The sequence below is a fragment of the Salmo trutta genome, chromosome 15 (assembly GCF_901001165.1).
Source record: "Salmo trutta chromosome 15, fSalTru1.1, whole genome shotgun sequence".
NCBI classification, from domain to species: Eukaryota; Metazoa; Chordata; class Actinopteri; order Salmoniformes; family Salmonidae; genus Salmo; species Salmo trutta.
Genome location: NC_042971.1, coordinates 39489558 through 39509781, shown reverse-complemented (window position 1 = coordinate 39509781; position 20224 = coordinate 39489558). Strand labels below are relative to the sequence as shown.

The 20224-nt window shown below is 44.0% G+C and overlaps 1 protein-coding gene across 4 annotated transcripts; it reads left to right on the top strand.

Moving 5' to 3' along the window:
* Positions 1 to 5176: 5176 nt before the first annotated feature.
* On the top strand, positions 5177 to 19568 carry LOC115148998 (cohesin subunit SA-2). Of its 4 annotated transcripts, XM_029691406.1 has the most exons (35): positions 5440 to 6178; positions 6374 to 6427; positions 6868 to 6986; positions 7150 to 7228; positions 7354 to 7509; positions 7622 to 7718; positions 8067 to 8143; positions 8245 to 8449; positions 8673 to 8824; positions 9222 to 9295; positions 9847 to 9970; positions 10135 to 10233; positions 10335 to 10414; positions 10561 to 10668; positions 10842 to 10950; positions 11303 to 11420; positions 11536 to 11639; positions 12131 to 12223; positions 12382 to 12471; positions 12611 to 12814; positions 13109 to 13179; positions 13296 to 13383; positions 13495 to 13575; positions 13741 to 13833; positions 14011 to 14185; positions 14459 to 14598; positions 14693 to 14794; positions 14907 to 15055; positions 15240 to 15368; positions 15501 to 15709; positions 16557 to 16785; positions 17170 to 17280; positions 17403 to 17529; positions 17631 to 17708; positions 17932 to 19568. In XM_029691406.1, exons 3-35 carry the CDS (start codon positions 6943 to 6945, stop codon positions 17953 to 17955), a joined length of 3819 nt encoding a protein of 1272 aa, XP_029547266.1. In that variant the 5' UTR covers positions 5440 to 6178; positions 6374 to 6427; positions 6868 to 6942; the 3' UTR covers positions 17956 to 19568. The 4 variants fall into 4 exon arrangements, with proteins under 4 accessions (XP_029547269.1, XP_029547265.1, XP_029547266.1 ...); XM_029691409.1 differs by lacking the exons at positions 5440 to 6178; positions 6374 to 6427 and adding an exon at positions 5177 to 5309; XM_029691405.1 differs by lacking the exons at positions 5440 to 6178; positions 6374 to 6427 and adding an exon at positions 5177 to 5419.
* The last annotated feature ends 656 nt before the right edge of the window (positions 19569 to 20224 follow it).

The window sequence follows — 20224 nt, the reverse complement described above, 5'->3', positions numbered from 1 at the left end:
ACACATTCCTGCACTCCTCTGTGATGAGATTCGAACACGCAACCTTTGGGTTGCTAGACGTTCCCGACCAACCACCCTGTAAGTAACTTTCTGTTTTATGTAACCATACCAATTGTAACGTATTGTAGCGAACCGCACAGACAGCTGTGTGCTATGCTATTAGTTGGTTGTGTTGTACTTACCAGTACCCAGTGTTCGTGGGGTCCGGCATGCCAATCAACCTGCTATCTGCCAATCATGGGAATTCCTGGAATGTTCTGATGCCGGGCATCTTGGTGGTTGGTGGAGTGGGGGATGGAGCATTGCAAGTTAAGACCATGTTTAGCCATTGTTCTCTCTCTTATGTCTGGTCTTCACAAGAGAATGTCACGGTTGTTGTGGGCTACGGACAAACAGTAGCCTTTGTGGAGTTAGGTTAACCTCTCTGGGCCAGTGGGAAGCTTGCGTCCCCCCTACTCAACAGCCAGTGGAATCCCGTGGCGCGTTATTCAAATACCTTAGAAATGCTATTACTTCAATTTCTCAAACATATTACTATTTTACAGCATTTTAAAGACAAGACTCTCGTTAATCTAACCACACTGTCCGATTTCAAAAAGGCTTTACAACGAAAGCAAAACATTAGATTATGTCAGCAGAGTACCCAGCCAGAAATAATCAGACACCCATTTTTCAAGCTAGCATATAATGTCACATAAACCCAAACCACAGCTAAATGCAGCACTAACCTTTGATGATCTTCATCAGATGACAATCCTAGGACATTATGTTATACAATACATGCATGTTTTGTTCAATCAAGTTCATATTTATATCAAAAAACAGCTTTTTACATTAGCATGTGACTAGCATTCCCACCGAACACTTCCGGTGAACTTACTAAATTACTCACGATAAACGTTCACAAAAAACATAACAATTATTTTAAGAATTATAGATACAGAACTCCTTTATGCACTCGCTATGTCCGATTTTAAAATAGCTTTTCGGTGACAGCACATTTTGCAATATTCTGAGTAGATAGCCCTTTGGTGTTCTTCGTCAGAATGCACTCCCAGGACTTCTACTTCAATAACAAATGTTGGTTTGGTCCCAAATAATCCATAGTTATATCCAAAGAGCGGCGTTTTGTTCGTGCGTTCAAGACACTATCCGAAGGGTAAATTAGGGTGACGCGCCCGACGCGTTTCGTGACAAAAAAAATCTAAATATTCCATTACCGTACTTCGAAGCATGTCAACCGCTGTTTAAAATACATTTTTATGCAATTTTTCTCGTAAAAAAGCGATAATATTCCGACTGGGAGTGGTTGTTTTCGTTCAAAGAGAGAGAAAGTAAACATGGTGTCAGCTCGGGCACGCGCCTCCAGTCTCATTGTCCTCAGATCGACCACTTACAAAATGCGCTAATGTTTTTCAGCCATGGCCTGCAAAGCCACCATTCAGCTTTCTGGCGCCTTCTGAGAGCCTATGGGAGCGTTAGAAAATGTCACGTCATGCCAGAGATCCCCTGTTTTGGTTAGAGATGATCAAGAAGGCCATGAAATAGTCAGAGAGAGCGCTTCCTGTTTGGAATCTTCTCAGGTTTTGGCCTGCCAAATGAGTTCTGTTATACTCACAGACACCATTCAAACAGTTTTAGAAACTTTAGGGTGTTTTCTATCCAAATCAAACAATTATATGCATATTCTAGTTACTGGGCAGGAGTAGTAACCAGATTAAATCGGGTACATTTTTTATCCGGCCGTGCAAATCCCCTATCCCCAGCGGGACAAGGAATCTGGGACTCAGGATGTAAACAAACATGGCGGCGACCAGTTCCCGATTGCATCCGTATCTGAGAAGCTTTTCATGCTCAGTTTAAACTGTTAGCTCATTTTAGGGGGTGGTCGAAAGAAGATAGGGCACTGCAGTTGGCTTTGTGCCTCACGAATTATGCTCTGTCCTGTTTGATATTGATTAGCCCCGAGGACAGACGTGATTATGGGACTTTAGTGGGAGCACTGAGGAGGCGCTTTGGACAGTGTGTACAGCCCGGGATGGTGCGCTCCAAACTGAGTAATAGACGCAGGAAGCCTGGAGAGCCACTACGGGTGCTAGCTAATGACATTGAGAGCCTCTCTCGGCGGGCATATGCTCACATGCCCCCTCCGTGCAGAGCGAACTAGTACGGGACCAGTTCATACAGGCGCTCTCTCCTACGGAGCTGCACATACAGACCCAGCTGGCTCATCCTGAGTCATTGCAGATAGCCTTGGAGATGGCTTTGGAGAGGGAGCTCGTGTGGGCTTGGGCATCAGCTAGGGCTTCGGTGGGGGTGCAGGGAGACAGACCCACTGTGCGGACTGGGGGGCAGAGCAGCCCAGAGCCGGAAAGGCCTGCTGAAATGACTGAACTAATTTGTGCTGTGTTGCTACAGGTGGCACGAAACACACCCTGGTCCCAGGGTCTGCTGGAGGTCTGGCCAGCCAGGCCATCTGCACCGGGATTGCACCATGTCCCCCAGAGCTCAGGGAAACGGCTTGGGGTCCGCATAGACGGGGCAGTGCAGACCCCTGGCTCTCTTTCCCAAACACCACCATCTTCAGGAGGAGCCCACCGACACGGACAGGGGAGCAAGGCTTCACGTCCCCCAGGAGTAGACGAGGGCAAGCGGATGGAGCCTGTTGTTGTGGTGGGCCGGACCTGTGTTGGGGACTTTTGTCATGTCACTGTGAAGGGGGTGCCCTGCTCTGCCCTGGTGGACACTGGCTCCACAGTAACCCTGGTGAGGCCGGATATTGTACCAGGTTGGACTCAGTTTGAGCCCACAACTGTGCAGCTCCGCACAGTAATAGGTGAGCTGGCACCCATGAAAGGGAATAATGACTCTGACAGTAGGGACTAGGACTGTGCGTCATCCTGTGTGGGTGGTGGCTGTGCAGGACCCTTGTATCCTGGGGTTGGACTTTCTTAGGAGCACAGGCTGCCAGTTAGACCTAAATGGGGGCACACTGAGCTTCCAGGGAGGGCTGGCAGTCACCATGCCCCACCCTAATATCACATTCACACAACCCAACAACCCCTTTACTCTAACAGTTAAAGCAGCAGAGACTCACAGCCCCTTTGTCACCTATGGCTGTGTGTTACATTCCCCCAGCTACCTCCATGACACATCCCTCTGTGAGCCCGGGCTGCGCCCCCCCAGCCCAGCTACCCCAGATGGGAGAAGAGTCTCCCTCACTGTCTGCAGTGAGGGAGATATGGGGGAGGAACTGTGTTGGTCTTGATCCCGAGCAGCAGGAACAGTTGTGGCAGTTGCTGTTTGAATTCAGTGACAGCTTTGCACTGAGTGAGGAAGAGGTGGGTCAGACTCATCTGGTGCAGCATGAGATCGACACACGTGATGCTCGGCCCATCAAGATGCGTCCCCGCCGTAGCCCGCTAGGAGGCGGCAGACAAGGCTGTTTTGGAGATGCAGCGGGCAGACTTTGTCGAGCCCTCAGACAGCCCCTGGGCGGTGCCAGTCGTCGAAGAAGGGGGGCAAGCTGAGGTTCTGTGCGGACAACAGGTGGCTGAATGAGGTAACCAGGAAGGACTCATACCCCATACCGATAAGTCCCTGGACCTGGTTAGGGGGTCCTCCTGGTTCTCCTCACTAGACCTCCGCAGTGGCTACCGGCAGGTGCTCCTCTCCCCAGAGGCCGGAGACAAAACTGCGTTCTCCACTAACAGAGGACACTGGCAGTTCAAGGTCCTGTGCTTCGGCCTGTGCAACGCTCCAGCTACTTTTGATCTTTTGATGGACAGGGTGCTGGATAGCATCCCCCGACAGCAGTGTCTGGTATACCTCGATGACATCCTGGCCCATGGCAGCTCCTTCCAATTAGCCAATTAGCCCTGGAGAGGGTGGCTGCCGCAGGCCTGAAGCTCCACCCCGAGAAGTGCCACTTCATGAGGAGAGGTGTCCTTCTTGGGTCACCGAGTGGGGAAGGAGGGTATCAGCACCATGGAGGACAAGGTGGGGGCTGTCCGAGACTGGCCCACCCCCACCGACCAGCATCAGCTGAAGAGCTTCCTGGGCCTGGCCTCGTACTACAGGAGGTTTGTATGAGGTTTGTACGGGGCTTCTCAGGCGTCGCTGCTCCCCTGAATCGTCTGCTGCTGAAGGACAAGGCTTTCACTTGGACAGTGGATTGCGAGAAGGCCTTCAACACCCTCAAACGTGCACTGATCCAGGCCCACGTGCTCGCCCCCCCTGACCTCACCTTGCCCTTTATCCTGGACAAGCAATGTAGGCATGGGTGGCGTGCTGGCCCAGGTGGGGACTGGACACTTTGGATTCACCGCCTCCATCAGGGCTTTTACTGGGGGCAGCACAGAGGGATGTGGAGGACTTTTGGCGCCGCTGTGACAACTGTACAGCGAGAAAGGGCTCTCATGCTCAGCCCCAACAGTTCTCAGTTTGGGCTCCCATGGAGAGGGTGGGAGTGGATGTAGTTGGGCCGTTCTCCACCACAGACAGTGGAAACCGCTGGGTGCTCATGGCCATGGACTATTTCACAAAATGGCCCGAGGCCTATGCTCTGCCTGACCAGAAGGCAGAGACCATCGTTGACACCCTAACAGCGGGGATGTTCAGCAGGTTTGGAGCTGCGGAGTCCATCCACAGCGACCAAGGCAGAAACTTTGAGTCCCCTGTGTTCGCCACCATGTGTAAGTGCACAAGAACCGCACTACTCCTCTCCATCCTCAAAGTGATGGCCTTGGGGAGTGCTTCAACAAAACAGCAGTTGGCCATTGTCTCTGCCAAACATTGCAAGTTAAGACCATGTTTAGCCATTGTTCTCTCTCTTATGTCTGGTCTTCACATGATAATGTCACAGTTGTTTTATAGGGAATCTTTCATTTACTTGGTGTGGGCTACGGCCAAACAGTAGCCTGTGTGGAGTTGGGTTAATAAACCGTAAATTCGTAAACTCAAGCCTCTGTCTGGACAATTGTTCCTTTATGATCTAGCCAGGTCATTACAATTTTATACAAATTTGAGGGTGCATGTATTTACGTTTAATATATTACGTCTAGTCTATGACACCAGGCTACATGTATTTTGTATCATCAACAACAGTCTGTTATGTCCATGTCCTATTAGTTTTGTATTAAAATGAGTTGCTAGCAAGTGTACTGTTCAATTTCACCGACAGGTGGTGCGCCATCGACGACAAGAATCCATCGACAACAAACTGAGCCATGCTAGCTAGCTAGCTAGCAGAGAAAAATAATAGCCATAGCTCAGGAATCAGATTGACCAAATCTACATTTAAGAGAGTGGTAAATAGCCAATTATATATTTAAAAATTAATAAACGTTCCAGCGAGACAATTTCAGAAACATCTGGATTATTTTTATGGTTGATTACAGTATTTGAATCAAACAACGAGGTAAGCTGTAAAATGGCGGATAACAGTCTTGGAGCTAGCTGTGTTGCTAGTAATGTTGAATAAACTAGCAAGTTATTACCTATATGTAGCTAGGACAATTAATGTTAGCTAGATACAATAAGGAACTGGGATTATTGTTAAGTAGCGGTTGTGTCGTAAATTAACTAGCTAGCAGTTAACTTAATCATCAAACCATATTGACGTGTCCCTTGACTGTAAACGTTATATATTAGCACGCTAGTACATGGTAGCTAAGTTATTTAGCTAGTTAGCTCCATCACCATGATCTGTGCAGCGACTTTGCCTGATTTAAGTCGGAATCGTTACCTAAATCGTCTTGCGATCACCATAACGCATCATGCGAGTGTTTGTTTATAGCTAAACCGTCTCTTAGTTAACCATAAGATAGCCAACTAACGTTAGTTAACTACAGTAATGGTAGTCAGCTAGCTGGCAAAGATGGACATTGTTTACACGGAAGAGGATTGTACCCTATCAAGAATAGCTTGTTTTTGGAGTAACGTTAGCTATATTGAAAATGTGTGTAGTTATTAACTGAATGGCAGTTATTTTTCTTACATGTCGTTAGAGTTGCATACTTCTTGGTATTGTTTTACAGTTACTACATTGTCTGACAGCCGCAGAATGCATAGCTACTTTACTAGCCAACCTTCCATTCGCCGACATCAACCAATGAACAAAGATGGAGTAGTTTAAGAACGTCTGTTGCAGCCCTGGAGTAACGTTAGTCCTCATAATGTAGGGATTTTTTTGTTTCTTTGTTTGAAGCCGACGAGGTGTTATTTAGTACGTGATTGTTATTCGTAAAGAAGTTTGCTGACTCAGCTTTCCGAATGGCCTAACATTAGTTATCTCGTTTAGCTAGCTTTCTCGTGAATAATTGTTGCTGGCTTCATAACAGATTTTTTCCCCCCTTATTTCCATTTTTTAAAGTGTGCTGTTGTCTTCTGGTTCTACGTCTAGTGTCATGTTATTTTATTTTCCCAGGTAACAGTAGTAAGCTACATCTGTAAGGTGTTTTCATTAGTCTGTTGCAAAACGTTTTCCAACGGAAACCGTTTACTAAAGGAACCTGACGGACACAAACGAAAGGGACCTACCTACAGTTGTCCAATAAAAACCTGTCGTTTTCGTTTCAAATAATTTTCTGTTTGGCGTGAACGGTTTCCGTTGCAAAACGGTTAGCAACAGACCAAACGTTTTGCAGCGGAATCAGACTAATGAATACATCTCTGTCTTCAGCAGTCAATTGTAAACTGCCGAGTGTGCAAACGGAATTGGTTATCCTCACTTGTTATTTATACTGTTAATCCATGAGACTTGTTACACATCAACCATCAACCAACCAAGTTATACATAGGCATAATACCATCTTTGGACGGCCTTTGTCCTTTTGAAAGTTTGACCTTTCTTTTCATATGTTCTAGGTTGTATTAGTCTACATTTTGGTGGATCCTGAGAAGTCCATACTTACTAGAGTGGGTCCAGAAAATGTTAAAGAAATGATAGCAGCACAAGAGTTGCACACAGAGTTTCAGTTTCCTCAGTAAGTATAACTTAGATGTGTAAAGTAACATGCAAATTGTATTACCTTATTTTTTTAGCAAACCGTGAAGATACAGAGGACATACACTTTGTATTGCATAGATAGACCTTCAAACCAGTTCTGTGTGTATTGTTACAATAGCTTATTTTTGTTTTCTGAACAGAGAGACCGATACACAGTTATCCTCTGACACAGATGTTGAGGACCCTGATGTCAAGAATGCAAAGCTTGGGAAAGGAAAGGTGAGACTTGCTTGTAAAATCCTCTATCAACACAAGACATCCATAATAAAATGGATATGGTCTCCTACTACTTTACATTTGTGCACACACAATGTACACTTGCACGGTATTCCTGTCTGTTGTAGGGTGGAAGGAAGGGGAAGAAAGCCCCTGGAGAGAAGGGGAAGGGTGGTGGAGCGAAGGGTACTGGCCTTGGCGGGGTGAATGGCCACCACCAGGAGAATGGGATGGAGAGCATGACCCTGTTCGAGGTGGTGAAGATGGGGAAGAGTGCCACACAGGTTGGTTATTTAATTAGAAGGATAGGGTAATAAACAAGTCATTCTCAATGCATGTTGTTGATAGTAGTATTTTCATATTTAAGTGATGGCTAATTGGTGTTTTTTCTTTTAGTCCATCGTTGATGACTGGATTGAGTCTTACAAGAATGATCGAGACATTGCACTCCTGGACTTGATCAACTTTTTCATCCAGTGCTCCGGTTGTAAAGGTAGGCTCCCAGACTGGATTGAATAGAATTGTTGAATAGAATACAATCTGCTGTGAAGGCTCCCAGAGTGTATTGAATAGAATACAATCTGCTGTGAAGGCTCCCAGAGTGTATTGAATATAATACAATCTGCTGTGAAGGCTCCCAGAGTGTATTGAATAGAATACAATCTGCTGTGAAGGCTCCCAGAGTGTATTGAATAGAATACAATCTGCTGTGAAGGCTCCCAGAGTGTATTGAATAGAATACAATCTGCTGTGAAGGACTTTTCTAAATAATTTTGCATCCATTACTTGTGATGATTAAACAAGCTAAGATTTATTGTTCTTATTTTTTGTTTTGCTACAGGTGCTGTCAGTGCAGAGATGTTCAGACACATGCAAAACTCTGAGATCATCAGGAAGATGACAGAGGAATTTGACGAGGTACTTTCTGATTGTACACTTACTGTACATCGTTATTTATGCCTCTCTGTCTATAGCGTATATTTAAACATTATTCCCGCTTTCTCTCTGTTATCAAATAGGACAGCGGGGACTACCCGTTAACCATGGCAGGGCCACTGTGGAAGAAGTTCAAGTCGAGCTTCTGTGAGTTTATCGGGGTGCTGGTGCGGCAGTGTCAGTACAGCATCATCTATGACGAGTACATGATGGACACAGTCATCTCGTTGCTCACGGGCCTGTCTGACTCGCAGGTCCGAGCCTTCAGACACACCAGCACACTGGCAGGTCAGTACTAACACAATAGAGACTCTGGGCAGTTGAGGGAAGAGTGTAGTTAAACCACTGTTAAACTACTAGCTTGATGTATTTTAGTGCTATCTTTTATGAGGGCTACACTGTGTGTCTATATGTAGGCCTGTTGAATATACCTTGATTTGATGGCAGGTCTGCATAAATAGTGCCTTATTAATTAGTAGATGTCACTCAAGTGAGTCGTTGTCTCTACCAGCCATGAAATTGATGACAGCCTTGGTGAACGTGGCTCTGAACCTGAGCATCAACATGGACAACACTCAGAGGCAGTATGAGGCAGAGAGGAACAAGGTCATGGCCAAGAGGGCCAATGATAGGCTAGAGCTCCTGTTACAGAAGCGTAAAGAGGTGAGTGGGTTCTTCTGGTGTCTCAACCGTTTATTCCCTATGGCTGTTGTAGGGAGGGGTAATCTTACCTGCTCCTAACAATTCAAAACTCACCATTTAGAAATTACATTTTTGAAAAGGCACAGTGCTCGCTCAACATTTTAAAACATTATTTTATTTAAACAACTAAAAGCTTGACAACCAATTTCTGATGAAGGCCATCGATGAAGTCCGAAACGTCAAACTTTTAATAGTTGTTTAAATAAAATATGTTTTTAATGGTGAGTGAGCGTTGCGCCTTTTCAATTATAATTTAGTTTTTTGGTTGCCCCTCGACTCGCGTTGGTTGTGCGCCCTCCACTTTTTTCCATTAGATATGTAAAAAGCATTTTCAATTTGAAACGTCTCCTCTTTTCAGCTTCAAGAAAATCAAGACGAAATTGAAAACATGATGAATGCGATTTTTAAAGGAGTGTTTGTTCACAGATATCGGTATGTATTGCAACTTGTCATCTTTCAACGTACAGAACAATTCATTAAATTACAACTGTAATGGATTATGTGTTATATTTTTTTATTCTGTATTGTTTTATGGTGGGTATTATGAGTGGTATTTTTGTAGTAGATTTTTAAAGAGAGGTCTAAAAAGAGAACTGTGGGTGCATTCACTTGATGTCAGAGAGTTTGATCACTGTGTGAAAACCAACTTCAGGTACTGACATTGAGAGAGACGTCAGATGCATGGAAGGCTTACAGCAGTTGTGAGATGTGCAGGCTGGTTTTTCACTGAGCTATTCCAAGGCTTTGGGGTGCCCTCTTGTGCTAAACAACAGGCAGCAACGGTTGCTAAGGCAGAACAGCTCATCATGGCACACCATGGTGCACTGATATCTGATCTAAGTAGAACTGCCTCTGACTGTACCACTTAAGCCTTTCTAATGAAATCAATGTTTACTGCCCTACCGTAAGATATCAAATAATTGATTTGATCATTGAGGGTAATGGGGGCTGTGAATAAATCTGGACATTTCTCTGTTTATCAGCGATGCCATAGCTGAAGTCCGGGCAATCTGCATTGAGGAGATTGGGGTATGGATGAAGATGTACAGCGATGCTTTTCTCAATGACAGTTATCTGAAGTATGTTGGATGGACCATGCATGACAAGGTGAGCCATGCAATATGTCAAATCACATTTGTGGGAGTTGTAAAGCATGTTGCGGGTAGTCATTTACTGTGCGTTTCAACAGTAGGTATATTATCAGGGTTGAAATGCTACAGCATTGAGGTTTGAACGTTGTGGTTTGAACATTGTCCTCCCTGTGACTGCAGCAAGGAGAAGTGCGTCTCAGGTGTCTGACTGCGCTCCAGGGCCTGTACTATAACCGGGAGCTCAACACTCGACTGGAGCTTTTCACCAGCCGCTTCAAGGTAGGTCAGACGCTCCCCCATCACACCGCTGACTGGGAAATCCTGTACATAACATACACACATCATGGTTGGCCAGATGTTGACTTTACTGTCATTGACAGGACCGCATTGTGTCGATGGCTCTGGATAAGGAGTATGATGTTGCAGTGCAAGCCATAAAACTTCTGACTCTTGTCTTGCAGTGAGTAACCTTGTCTACAAATAATGTCTATAATTGCTCATCCTTCACAACGTTAGCCCACATATTAGTGTCCAGCCCTCCATGCATTCCTGACCCTTCGCCGATGAAGATGAGACCTTACAGACCTGTGTGTTGTCACCTTGCAGTAGCAGTGATGAGGTCCTGACAGCAGAGGACTGTGAGAGTGTCTACCATCTGGTCTACTCTGCCCATCGACCTGTGGCTGTGGCTGCAGGAGAGTTCCTCTATAAGAAGTAGGTCTCACACTGGCTGTCTGAAGCTGTGGTGGAAGCTGAAAAATACTCTTATGAAATTGTGATTTAAAGCCCTATTTGGGTTGGTAATGCCTCAAGGCTGAGAAACCGATATATATTTTTGGAATTATCCAGACGCATTTAACCTTACCTCAATGTTGCCATATCCATAGGCTCTTCAGCCATCGAGGTCCAGAGGAGGAAGGGATGCCCAGGAGGGGCAGGCAGAGCCTCAACGGGAACCTCATCAAGACCACCGTCTTCTTCTTCCTGGAGAGTGAGGTGTGTTCAGGCTCCATGAAGAGTCTGTCTCTGTTTGAAGTGACCTACTTGGGGCACAAATCAAAATCACATTTTAAATTGTTATGTTTCGTAAACAACATGTGTAGACTAACTGTGAAATGATTACTTACGGACCCTTTCCCAACAATGAAGAGTTAATGATAACAAAAATAGAGATACATTAGTGACTCGACAAATAAATACACAGTGAATAACACGGCTATATACAGGAAGCACCAGTATCATGTCAATGTGCAGGGGTACGAGGTAGTTGAAGTAGCTATGTACATATAGGTAGGGGTAAAGTGACTAGTGACGTGTTTCAGTTGTGATAACCTCTGAACGTTTGCAGCTCCATGAGCACGGGGCCTACCTGGTGGACAGCCTGTGGGAGTGTGCAGGGGAGCTGCTCAAAGACTGGGAGAGCATGATCAGCCTGCTGCTGGATGAGCCTATGCCAGGGGAGGAAGGTAAGGAGGAGCAACACACACACACACACACACACACACACACACACACACACACACACACACACACACACACACACACACACAGTCATGTCTCAACATGTTTTGTCCTGTCCAGCCCTGACAGACCACCAGGAGACTGCCCTGATCGAGATCATGCTGTGTGCCATCCGCCAGGCCTGTGAGTGCCACCCTCCAGTGGGCAGAGGCACTGGGAAGAGGGTGAGTGCTGCTTGGCATTTTCCAATGTAAGCCCCTCAGCGGTCAACTCCAGTACTAGTGAGCTCTCAAGGCTTTATTCTCAGAAGGCATGTTTGAACATTGACTCAGATATGAGGTTTTATAAAAACCTTTCATATAACATTGTTGTAATGTGAGTTCAGGTGGGCCGTTGCGCTTTAGCAAACAAAGGATAGGAGGGGTGTTCAACAACAACTGACAAAAATCACAAGAATGCCTTACTAAGAAAAACTTCCAAAACTACTAATTTGAGGTAAAAAGGAGATGGAGCACTCAACAAAAAAGGCAGAGATTGATTACTTTTTGCTCACTTTAATCCATTGTACAGGATGCTAACAGGTGACTGACGGTTCTGCCTTTTTTGTTGAGTGCTCTAACTCCCTTTTACCTTAAATTAGTCCTTTTGGAAGTTTTTCTAAGTAAGCCATTGTCATGACTGTGACGTGATTGTGCTCTTCTGAAAATCTTCCTAGGTCCTGACAGCGAAAGAAAAGAAAACCCAGCTGGATGACCGGACGAGAATCACTGAGATCTTTGCTGTGGCGTTGCCTCTGTTGTTGGCCAAGGTCAGTTATCAAGTTGTGTACATGACTGTCACTTTTTCTAGTCTATACACAGCTTCTATATATAACTCAACCCCTGGGACTGCCAGAATGATGCAGTATTACTCAACGCTAGGTCTCTTGTTGTAGCTCCCCTCACCCTCTCCATCTTACCCTCACAGTACTCCGTTGATGCTGAGAAGGTGACCAACTTATTGCAGCTACCGCAGTTCTTTGACCTGGAAATCTACACCACTGGTCGATTGGAAAAGGTTTGTGAATCATCTGATATTCCTGGACCGTAACTAATCCTACCGCACCTTAGATTGTTAACAGTCAATTATTCACACGACCATTGTGGCAGAATATAGTTTGAGACCTCGCATCCCTTTGTCCTCTGTTTGTGTGCAGCACTTGGACTCGTTGCTGCGTCAGATCAGGGAGGTGGTGGAGAAGCACACAGAGACTGACGTGCTGGAGGCGTGCTCCATGACCTACCACGCTCTCTGCAATGAGGAGTTCACCATCTTCAACAGGGTGGACATCGCCAGGTCTCAGTTACTGGACGAGTTGGTGGACAAGTTCACCAGACTCCTGGAGGACTTCCTGCTGGAGGTGGGCTCAGATGCATAGAGATACATAAAATGTCTATTGTATTCTATTTAATTCTATGTTTAGCTGGCTGAGTGGCTTAGAGACTGAGCAGTCTGTCTGTCAGATTGAGAACTTCTATGGCAGATTTGGCAATGCATAAGGACATTGCCTGTCTTTAATCTTTGTAGATTATTTGTCAAAGAAAAATGAGTATTCTAGGGTAGTACTCAGATTGGTGTTAATTGAAATCGGGACTGTAAATTGAGTGATACGTGGCTGTGTAGGATTTCACAACCTAGTTCTCTGTTGTTTCAGGGTGAGGAACCAGATGAGGATGATGCCTACCAGGTTCTGTCCACACTAAAGAGGATCACTGCTTTCCACAAGTAAGGCCTTGAGCAAGATTAAACAAGTAATGTGTAATCCAAACATTTGCCAATGAACGGTAGATAAATCATAACTCCTTATCTGACTAGATTCTGTCTTTCTCTCTCCTCTTCAGTGCGCATGACCTCTCTAAATGGGACCTGTTCACCAGCAACTATAAGCTACTAAACACAGGACTTCAGAATGGAGATATGCCTGAGCAGGTACCTAAACCATAACCCTGTTATCCCCTCAAACCCACCTACCCCTGAAATGTTTGACGTTCATCTCCACTGTTTACTATCACTGACCTTGTAATACTCTCTTTTTCCCAGATTGTAGTTCATGCGATGCAGTGCACACACTACATCATTCTGTGGCACCTAGCCAAGGTCTCAGAGGGCAGCTCCACAAAGGTACACACACTGTTGTTATCAGTGACTAATGACTATCCAGTGTCTACCAATGGTTGTGACTATACACCCCTGGGTGGCAGAGTTACAAGTTTTGTCTGTAAAATGAATGTGGTTTACTGAGTAAATAGTGAGTAGTGAAAACTGAAAAAATGTGTTGGTTTCCAGGGGAACATGGTCACCCTGAGGAAGCAGATGAGGGCCTTCTGTCTGATGTGTCAACGCTACCTCACCAGTGTCAACACCACTGTCAAAGAGCAGGTGGGTTGTCCTACGTCATGTCGGTCTGTTCCCTGACTGTGTAGCTGTGTGGTCACTGTTAAGTGAGTGCTGAGGAGTTGCTGCTCTGTTGTATTTTCCTGGATTACTGTAAAGCACTGTGTGACGGCTGTTGACGTGGACGGGTGTTGTGTGATTGATTGACTGACTGTGTTCCAGGCCTTCACCATCCTGTGTGACGCCCTGATGATCTTCAGCCACCAGATCGTGTCGTCGGGCCGGGAGCAGCTGGAGGCTCTGATCTACACGCCAGACTCCCCCCTACAGGCCGAGCTGCTCAACTTCATCCTGGACCACGTCTTTATCGACCAGGACGATGACAACAACAGCACAGGTCAGACACAGCCCACTGGCAGACAGTAACCCCCCCCCCCCCCCCCCCCCCCCCCCCCCCACACACACACACACACACACACACAGCACAGGCTAAACATCCACACAGCCCACCTGGCAGCTAGTCACAACACAAGGAGACGGCTGAGAATGGTGAATAGTGCACACAAGTTAAAACACCAGAGCTGTTTCTGAGTTAAAGCGAACACATTATATGGAGACAGGAATGGTAAAGTTTTGCAAGTGGTTACCTCAGTGTTCTTAATTTTATCAGATGGGCAGCAAGATGACGAAGCCAGTAAAATTGAGGCTTTACACAAGAGACGTAACCTGCTGGCAGCGTACTGCAAACTGATCATTTACAATGTAGTGGAGATGAACACTGGAGCTGATATCTTCAAGCAGTACATGAGGGTATGTCTGGCCTCCAACCATATTTAGACCTTTTAAAAGAGAAATGTCATGTTGTGCTATTCCTAATCAATGAAATGTGTGTTTTTCTCTCTAGTACTACAATGACTATGGGGATATCATCAAGGAAACGATGAGTAAAACAAGACAAATTGACAAGATCCAGTGTGCCAAGACCCTCATTCTGAGTTTGCAGCAGGTAAGAGCTATGGTGAAATTAACATTCAGTTAAAGTATTGTCTTCATTTTGTGACAATGTGAGTGATTTTGATGATTGTTTTTTAAAAGTTGCAACACTTTTCTCTTTTTAGCTTTTCAATGAGATGTTATCTGACCTTGGCTGCAACTTTGACCGCTCGTCGTCGTCCTTCTGCGGCATTAAAGAACTGGCCCGACGTTTCTCGTTGACCTTTGGCCTGGATCAGCTGAAGACCAGAGAGGCTATCGCCATGTTACACAAGTAAGCCTGCAGCAAATGTGAAACTCATCCTCTGTGTAGGAATCAATACATAAAGGTTTAACAGCTCTGCAGGCATGCTTCTATTTGAGGCTTCTCAACCTCCCAGAACTGTTAAAGTATTTACAGCTCAATACTTCAATCCATTCCTTCCTAAACATTTTGTTTTGTGCTACACTTGCTGCAGGGATGGAATCGAGTTTGCCTTCAAGGAGCCCAGTCCCCAGGGAGAGGGAAACCCTCCTCTCAACCTTGCCTTCCTGGACATTCTCAGCGAGTTTTCCTCCAAACTTCTCCGTCAGGACAAGAAGACTGTGTAAGTCAGAGGAAACTGTTATACTTAGTCCTATGTGCAGTCAAATCATTAGTGACTGTATTATCCTTAGCCAGACAGACCACAGCTACACTAGATCATGGATGTTGATTTGTGGTCCTCTATCCCCTGCAGTCACCTCTACCTGGAGCGGTTCATGACCTTCCAGATGGCCCTGCAGCGAGAGGACTGCTGGCTGCCCCTCATCTCCTACAGGAACTCCCTGCAGGCCGGAGGGGACGACGACACCATGTCTGTCATCAGCGGCTACAGCAGCCGAAGTTCCAGCATCAGGACCAAGAAGGCCAAGCCAGCCAGCACCGGGAAGAGGAAACTACCTGAAGGTGAGGGGCCGACACCGAGCCACAGAACAGCATGGGCAACATACTGTGACACGCTGGTGTTAAACCTGAAAGCTCAATGTTTAGTGTTATGATATACACTGATTATACAAAACATTACGAACACCTTCCTAATATTGAGTTGCATTCCCTTTTGCCCCCAGAACAGTCTCAATTTGTAGAAGCATGGACTACAAGGTGTCAAGCATTCCACAGGGCTGCTGACCCATGTTAACTCCAATGCTTCCAACAGTTGTGATAAGGTGGCTGGATGTCCTTTGGGGGTTGGACCATTCTTGATACACACAGGAGGAAACTGTTGAGCGTGAAAAACAGAGCAGAGTTGCAGTTCTTGACCCCGACCGGTGCGCCTGGCACCAACTACCATACCCCGTTCAAAGGCACTTAAATATTTTGTCTTCCCCATTCACCCTCTGAATGGCACACACAATCCATATCTCAATTGTCTCAAGTCTTAAAAATCCTTATTTTATCTGTCTCCTCCCCTTCATCTACACTGATTTGAAGTGGATTTAACAAGTGATATCAATAAGGGATCATAGCTTTCACCTGATCAGTCTATGACATGTAAAAAGCAGGTGTTCCTAATGTTTTGTACACTGTGTACACAACAAATTGTGTTCCAGAATATGCCACCTGCTTTGTGCGATTAGATTTTCACTTGGGGAAATAACTTGCCGAATGAAGATTAGACATGAATGAATTGAGTGTTTGCTAGATGTTATCTGATGTTGGCTTTCTAAAAAGCCAATATGCTAAGATGTCTCTAACTGAGCAGTGAGTGGTCTGCTCACTGTATAACAACCCTATGAAACCCTTGCTATTGCAGCAGAGGAGAGTAGCAGCTGCAGCACAGACGCAGTGTGGATGAACCAGGAGCAGAACGTGCAGACGCCAGTGATGATGCCCTCGCCACATCTAACCTCCACTGGGCTGAGGGACCCCAAGAAAATGAGGCCAGAGGAGAGCTACATGGGTGTCTATGCTATGACATCAGAGCAGCAGCACCAACAGCTGCCCCCCCAACAGCACCACCATCAGACCCCCATGGATTACAAGTACGGAACACCTTTCTATGGCTCAACACCTTTTGATTTTCATGAGTATCTTTGGCCATCCATTGTAGGGCGGCAGGTACTCTAGTGGTTAAGAGCTTTGGCCCAGTAAATGAAAACTTGCTGGTTCGAATGCCCGAGCCGACTAGGTGAACAATCTGTCAGTATGCCCTTGAGCCAGGCACTTAACCCTAATTGCTCCTGTAAGTCGCTCTGGATAAGAGCGTCAGCTAAAGAACTAAAATGTAAAAATCTATAATGTAATGTTACTTAGCTACGTATGCAATGTTATCACAATGAATGGTATCTTCAATGAAACCTCTGTAGTTCGCCTCTTGTTTGAATAAGTATGACTGTCTGTATTAATGTGTGTGACTCTGTTTTCAGTACCCAGGTGACCTGGATGCTAGCCCAGAGACAGCAGGCAGAGGCCCGGCAGCAGCAGGAGCGAGTCAGCATGCAGTATGCCAAGATGAGGAGCCACATGCAGAATGCAATGTAAGACTGCACTTCTCTTCCAGACCACAGTGGTGTTTCAACCCCAGTGTAGTACTTACTGTCATTTGCTGCCACATGTGTAATGTATATAGTAATTTGTGGCCATGTCTTTGACCATCTAGCCGCCGCGGTTCAGGACTCATGGAGGATGATGAGGAGCCAATAGTAGAGGATGTAATGATGTCATCAGAGGACCGTTTGGAAGATCTCAACGAGGGCATGGATTTTGACACTATGGATATTGATCTGGTAAAATACACTCAAAGATGTTTATTTTCTCACAAGTTGTGCATTTATGAATATTACTGCCTTGGTGTCTCTTCTTTCTTACTTTGTTGTTTATTATTTAGCCACCATCTAAAAATCGCAGAGAGAGATCAGAGCTGAAGCCAGACTACTTTGATCCTTCTTCGATCATGGATGATTCGGTGGGTATTGGTTTGTCATTGAGAGTACAGTGATATCTACATTGTTAAAGATCACACACAACAAATGATATGATCAACAATAGCAGTGCTGACGTGAAGTCCAGATACCTAGTTAATGTCTTTGGTATGCATATGGGAAGGCTATACTTATATTCTCTAATTCTTTTCCATATTATACAGCAAGTAACTAAACATTTAAATGCAGTATTTTCTTTCTTTTTAGGTCCTCAATGTTTCAATGTTCTAAGCTGATTATGGTAGATCTGCGTGAAGAGGATACTGTGTTGTTACCGAAAATGTTTTGATGACGAGAAGTATTCTCTGTAGAGAATTGTTTTAAAAGAATCTCATGGGACTATTTGCTTATAAGGCATCAACGGTTGCACATTCGTCATCATGTTTGAATTTCACCTTTTATTTTGTCGATCAATGGGCATGTTTTTGTCTCATGTAAATACATAGTTGCTGACATACTTTTAAAATATAAAATCTGGCATGACATGTAGCCATATATTAAAACATATACAGTAGGAGAAAATGTGAAATGTCTTCATATTGTTGGAAGGCCTTACCGCAAATATGAAATACAGGGTTCTCAGAATTCTCTCTGTGTCATTATTTTTAGAGGTTTGTCTGTCCTGCTTTTATAACTTATAGAATACTTTGATTTATAGGTATTTTGTAATGACAATCAGATGTAAATCAGTACTTTATAATCATGTTAATACTCATATAGAGTACGGAAATGAACCTTTGTAATGGAATTTCTGGTGTGTAATAATGGATGTGGCCTGCAGTTTTTATTTTTTTCAATGTTATAGGTGAGACCTCTTGGTGAACTGATAATGCCCTTTGACCCATTGACAAGCTTAGTTTAAATTCTGAATCACTTTTAAAGGTTTGATGATTTTGAATGCTGTGTGGCTTTTGAAGAGTGGTACAAAAGTATAGTGTGCAGAGGGTTTGTATAAAAGATTGGTCAAAATATTCTCTGTTGTACCACTGTGTTGTCTGTAAGAGAGCTTGTTATAGAATGTTTCTAAAATACCACATTTAAGAGTTTGGGTTAGCTATTATGGTATCATAATATATAATTATATATTATACAATTATAAAAATGTGTAATATATTGTGAATCGGTGCTCATTTTATATTTGCTCAGTTTTAGGTCATTTGAAGTCTAATTTAGGAAAAGGTTCAATAGAATGTAAACTGGTTTAAATTAACCTCCTAACTAATGTGCAGTTATGCATAAGAATTTACCTTTGAATTTGTATTTATATTTAAATGGTAAATGTTTTGTTTGTCTTTTCTAAGGATTTTTGTTTTAATAACTTTTCTTTACCTCTATGTACTTTGGTTTGCAGATTCCCAACAAGCTTTTCTGGAAGAATAAAATTGTAATCATGAATATTGTAAATTATAGTTTTATACAGCCACAACAGCTTAAAACACAGCCTCTCCATTTTCAAAAGCTAAAATGTTATATCTAAATACAAAACTACAAACCGGAGAATTGTATATTTTTCATTATTTACATTGTAGCAATGTTAGACAAATTAAAAAAATAATTTGAATGCATAGTTGTTTTGCTTAAATTTTATGTAGGCTTCATACTGTCATTTTGATATTTACCTTTCTGTTGTCCTTGCATTGAACTGCTGAAAGTGTGTGCATATGTCTAAATGTGTATGTATACACATACATATATTATATATATATATATATTCAAATGTATATGAAACTGTTTTTTTAATTCTATTTACAAAGTCCACTGTTCCATTTATGGTTTGTATTTATGTCTCGAGACCAGTAACTTTTTGAACAAAATAAACCCCTGCAATTGTGTGATGATTTGAATGAAGTGTTACCAGTATTTAGTAGGCCTATTACACTGAAATGAAATGTCTATGGGATAGAGTGTAGTATAGTCACTGGTTGTGTGACTAGTTTGAATCACCCGTGTCAGGGGTTGCTACAATGGTGTCATTAATGGGATGGTGATCATGTAGACCACTAACGGATGAATGTGGGTCTTTTTAAAGCATAAGGAAGCCAAAGAAGCCACTGTTACAGTAATGGGGTTGTGGATAATGTGTTGTGAGAATTCTATGGACGCACAAACGCCCACACACAAATCATCACAAGACACATGACAGGCAATGGGTTAAATTGACAAGTGGGTAAACTGGAGTTTACCTTTAAATGCTTTGTGCTCACCTCTGCCATGTATTTGCCTGAACACTGTTAATAAACTGAAATTGAGAGGCTCCTAGCATCACATGACCATCATGTACTGAATACATGCTCTGACGACTTGAAGTGATAGAGACGCTTAAGCAAGCCTAAAACCCAGTGGCTCTGTACAACATAATTGATTATCTTTACACTAATCTACATAAAATCATAAACGTTAATTATTGTAGCGTTGTAATTTTAGGTTTCCAACGTTTATTTGTGGTAAACTGACTGGAAGACCTCAAATTGACTCGGCATCCCACGATGCACTAGTTTTC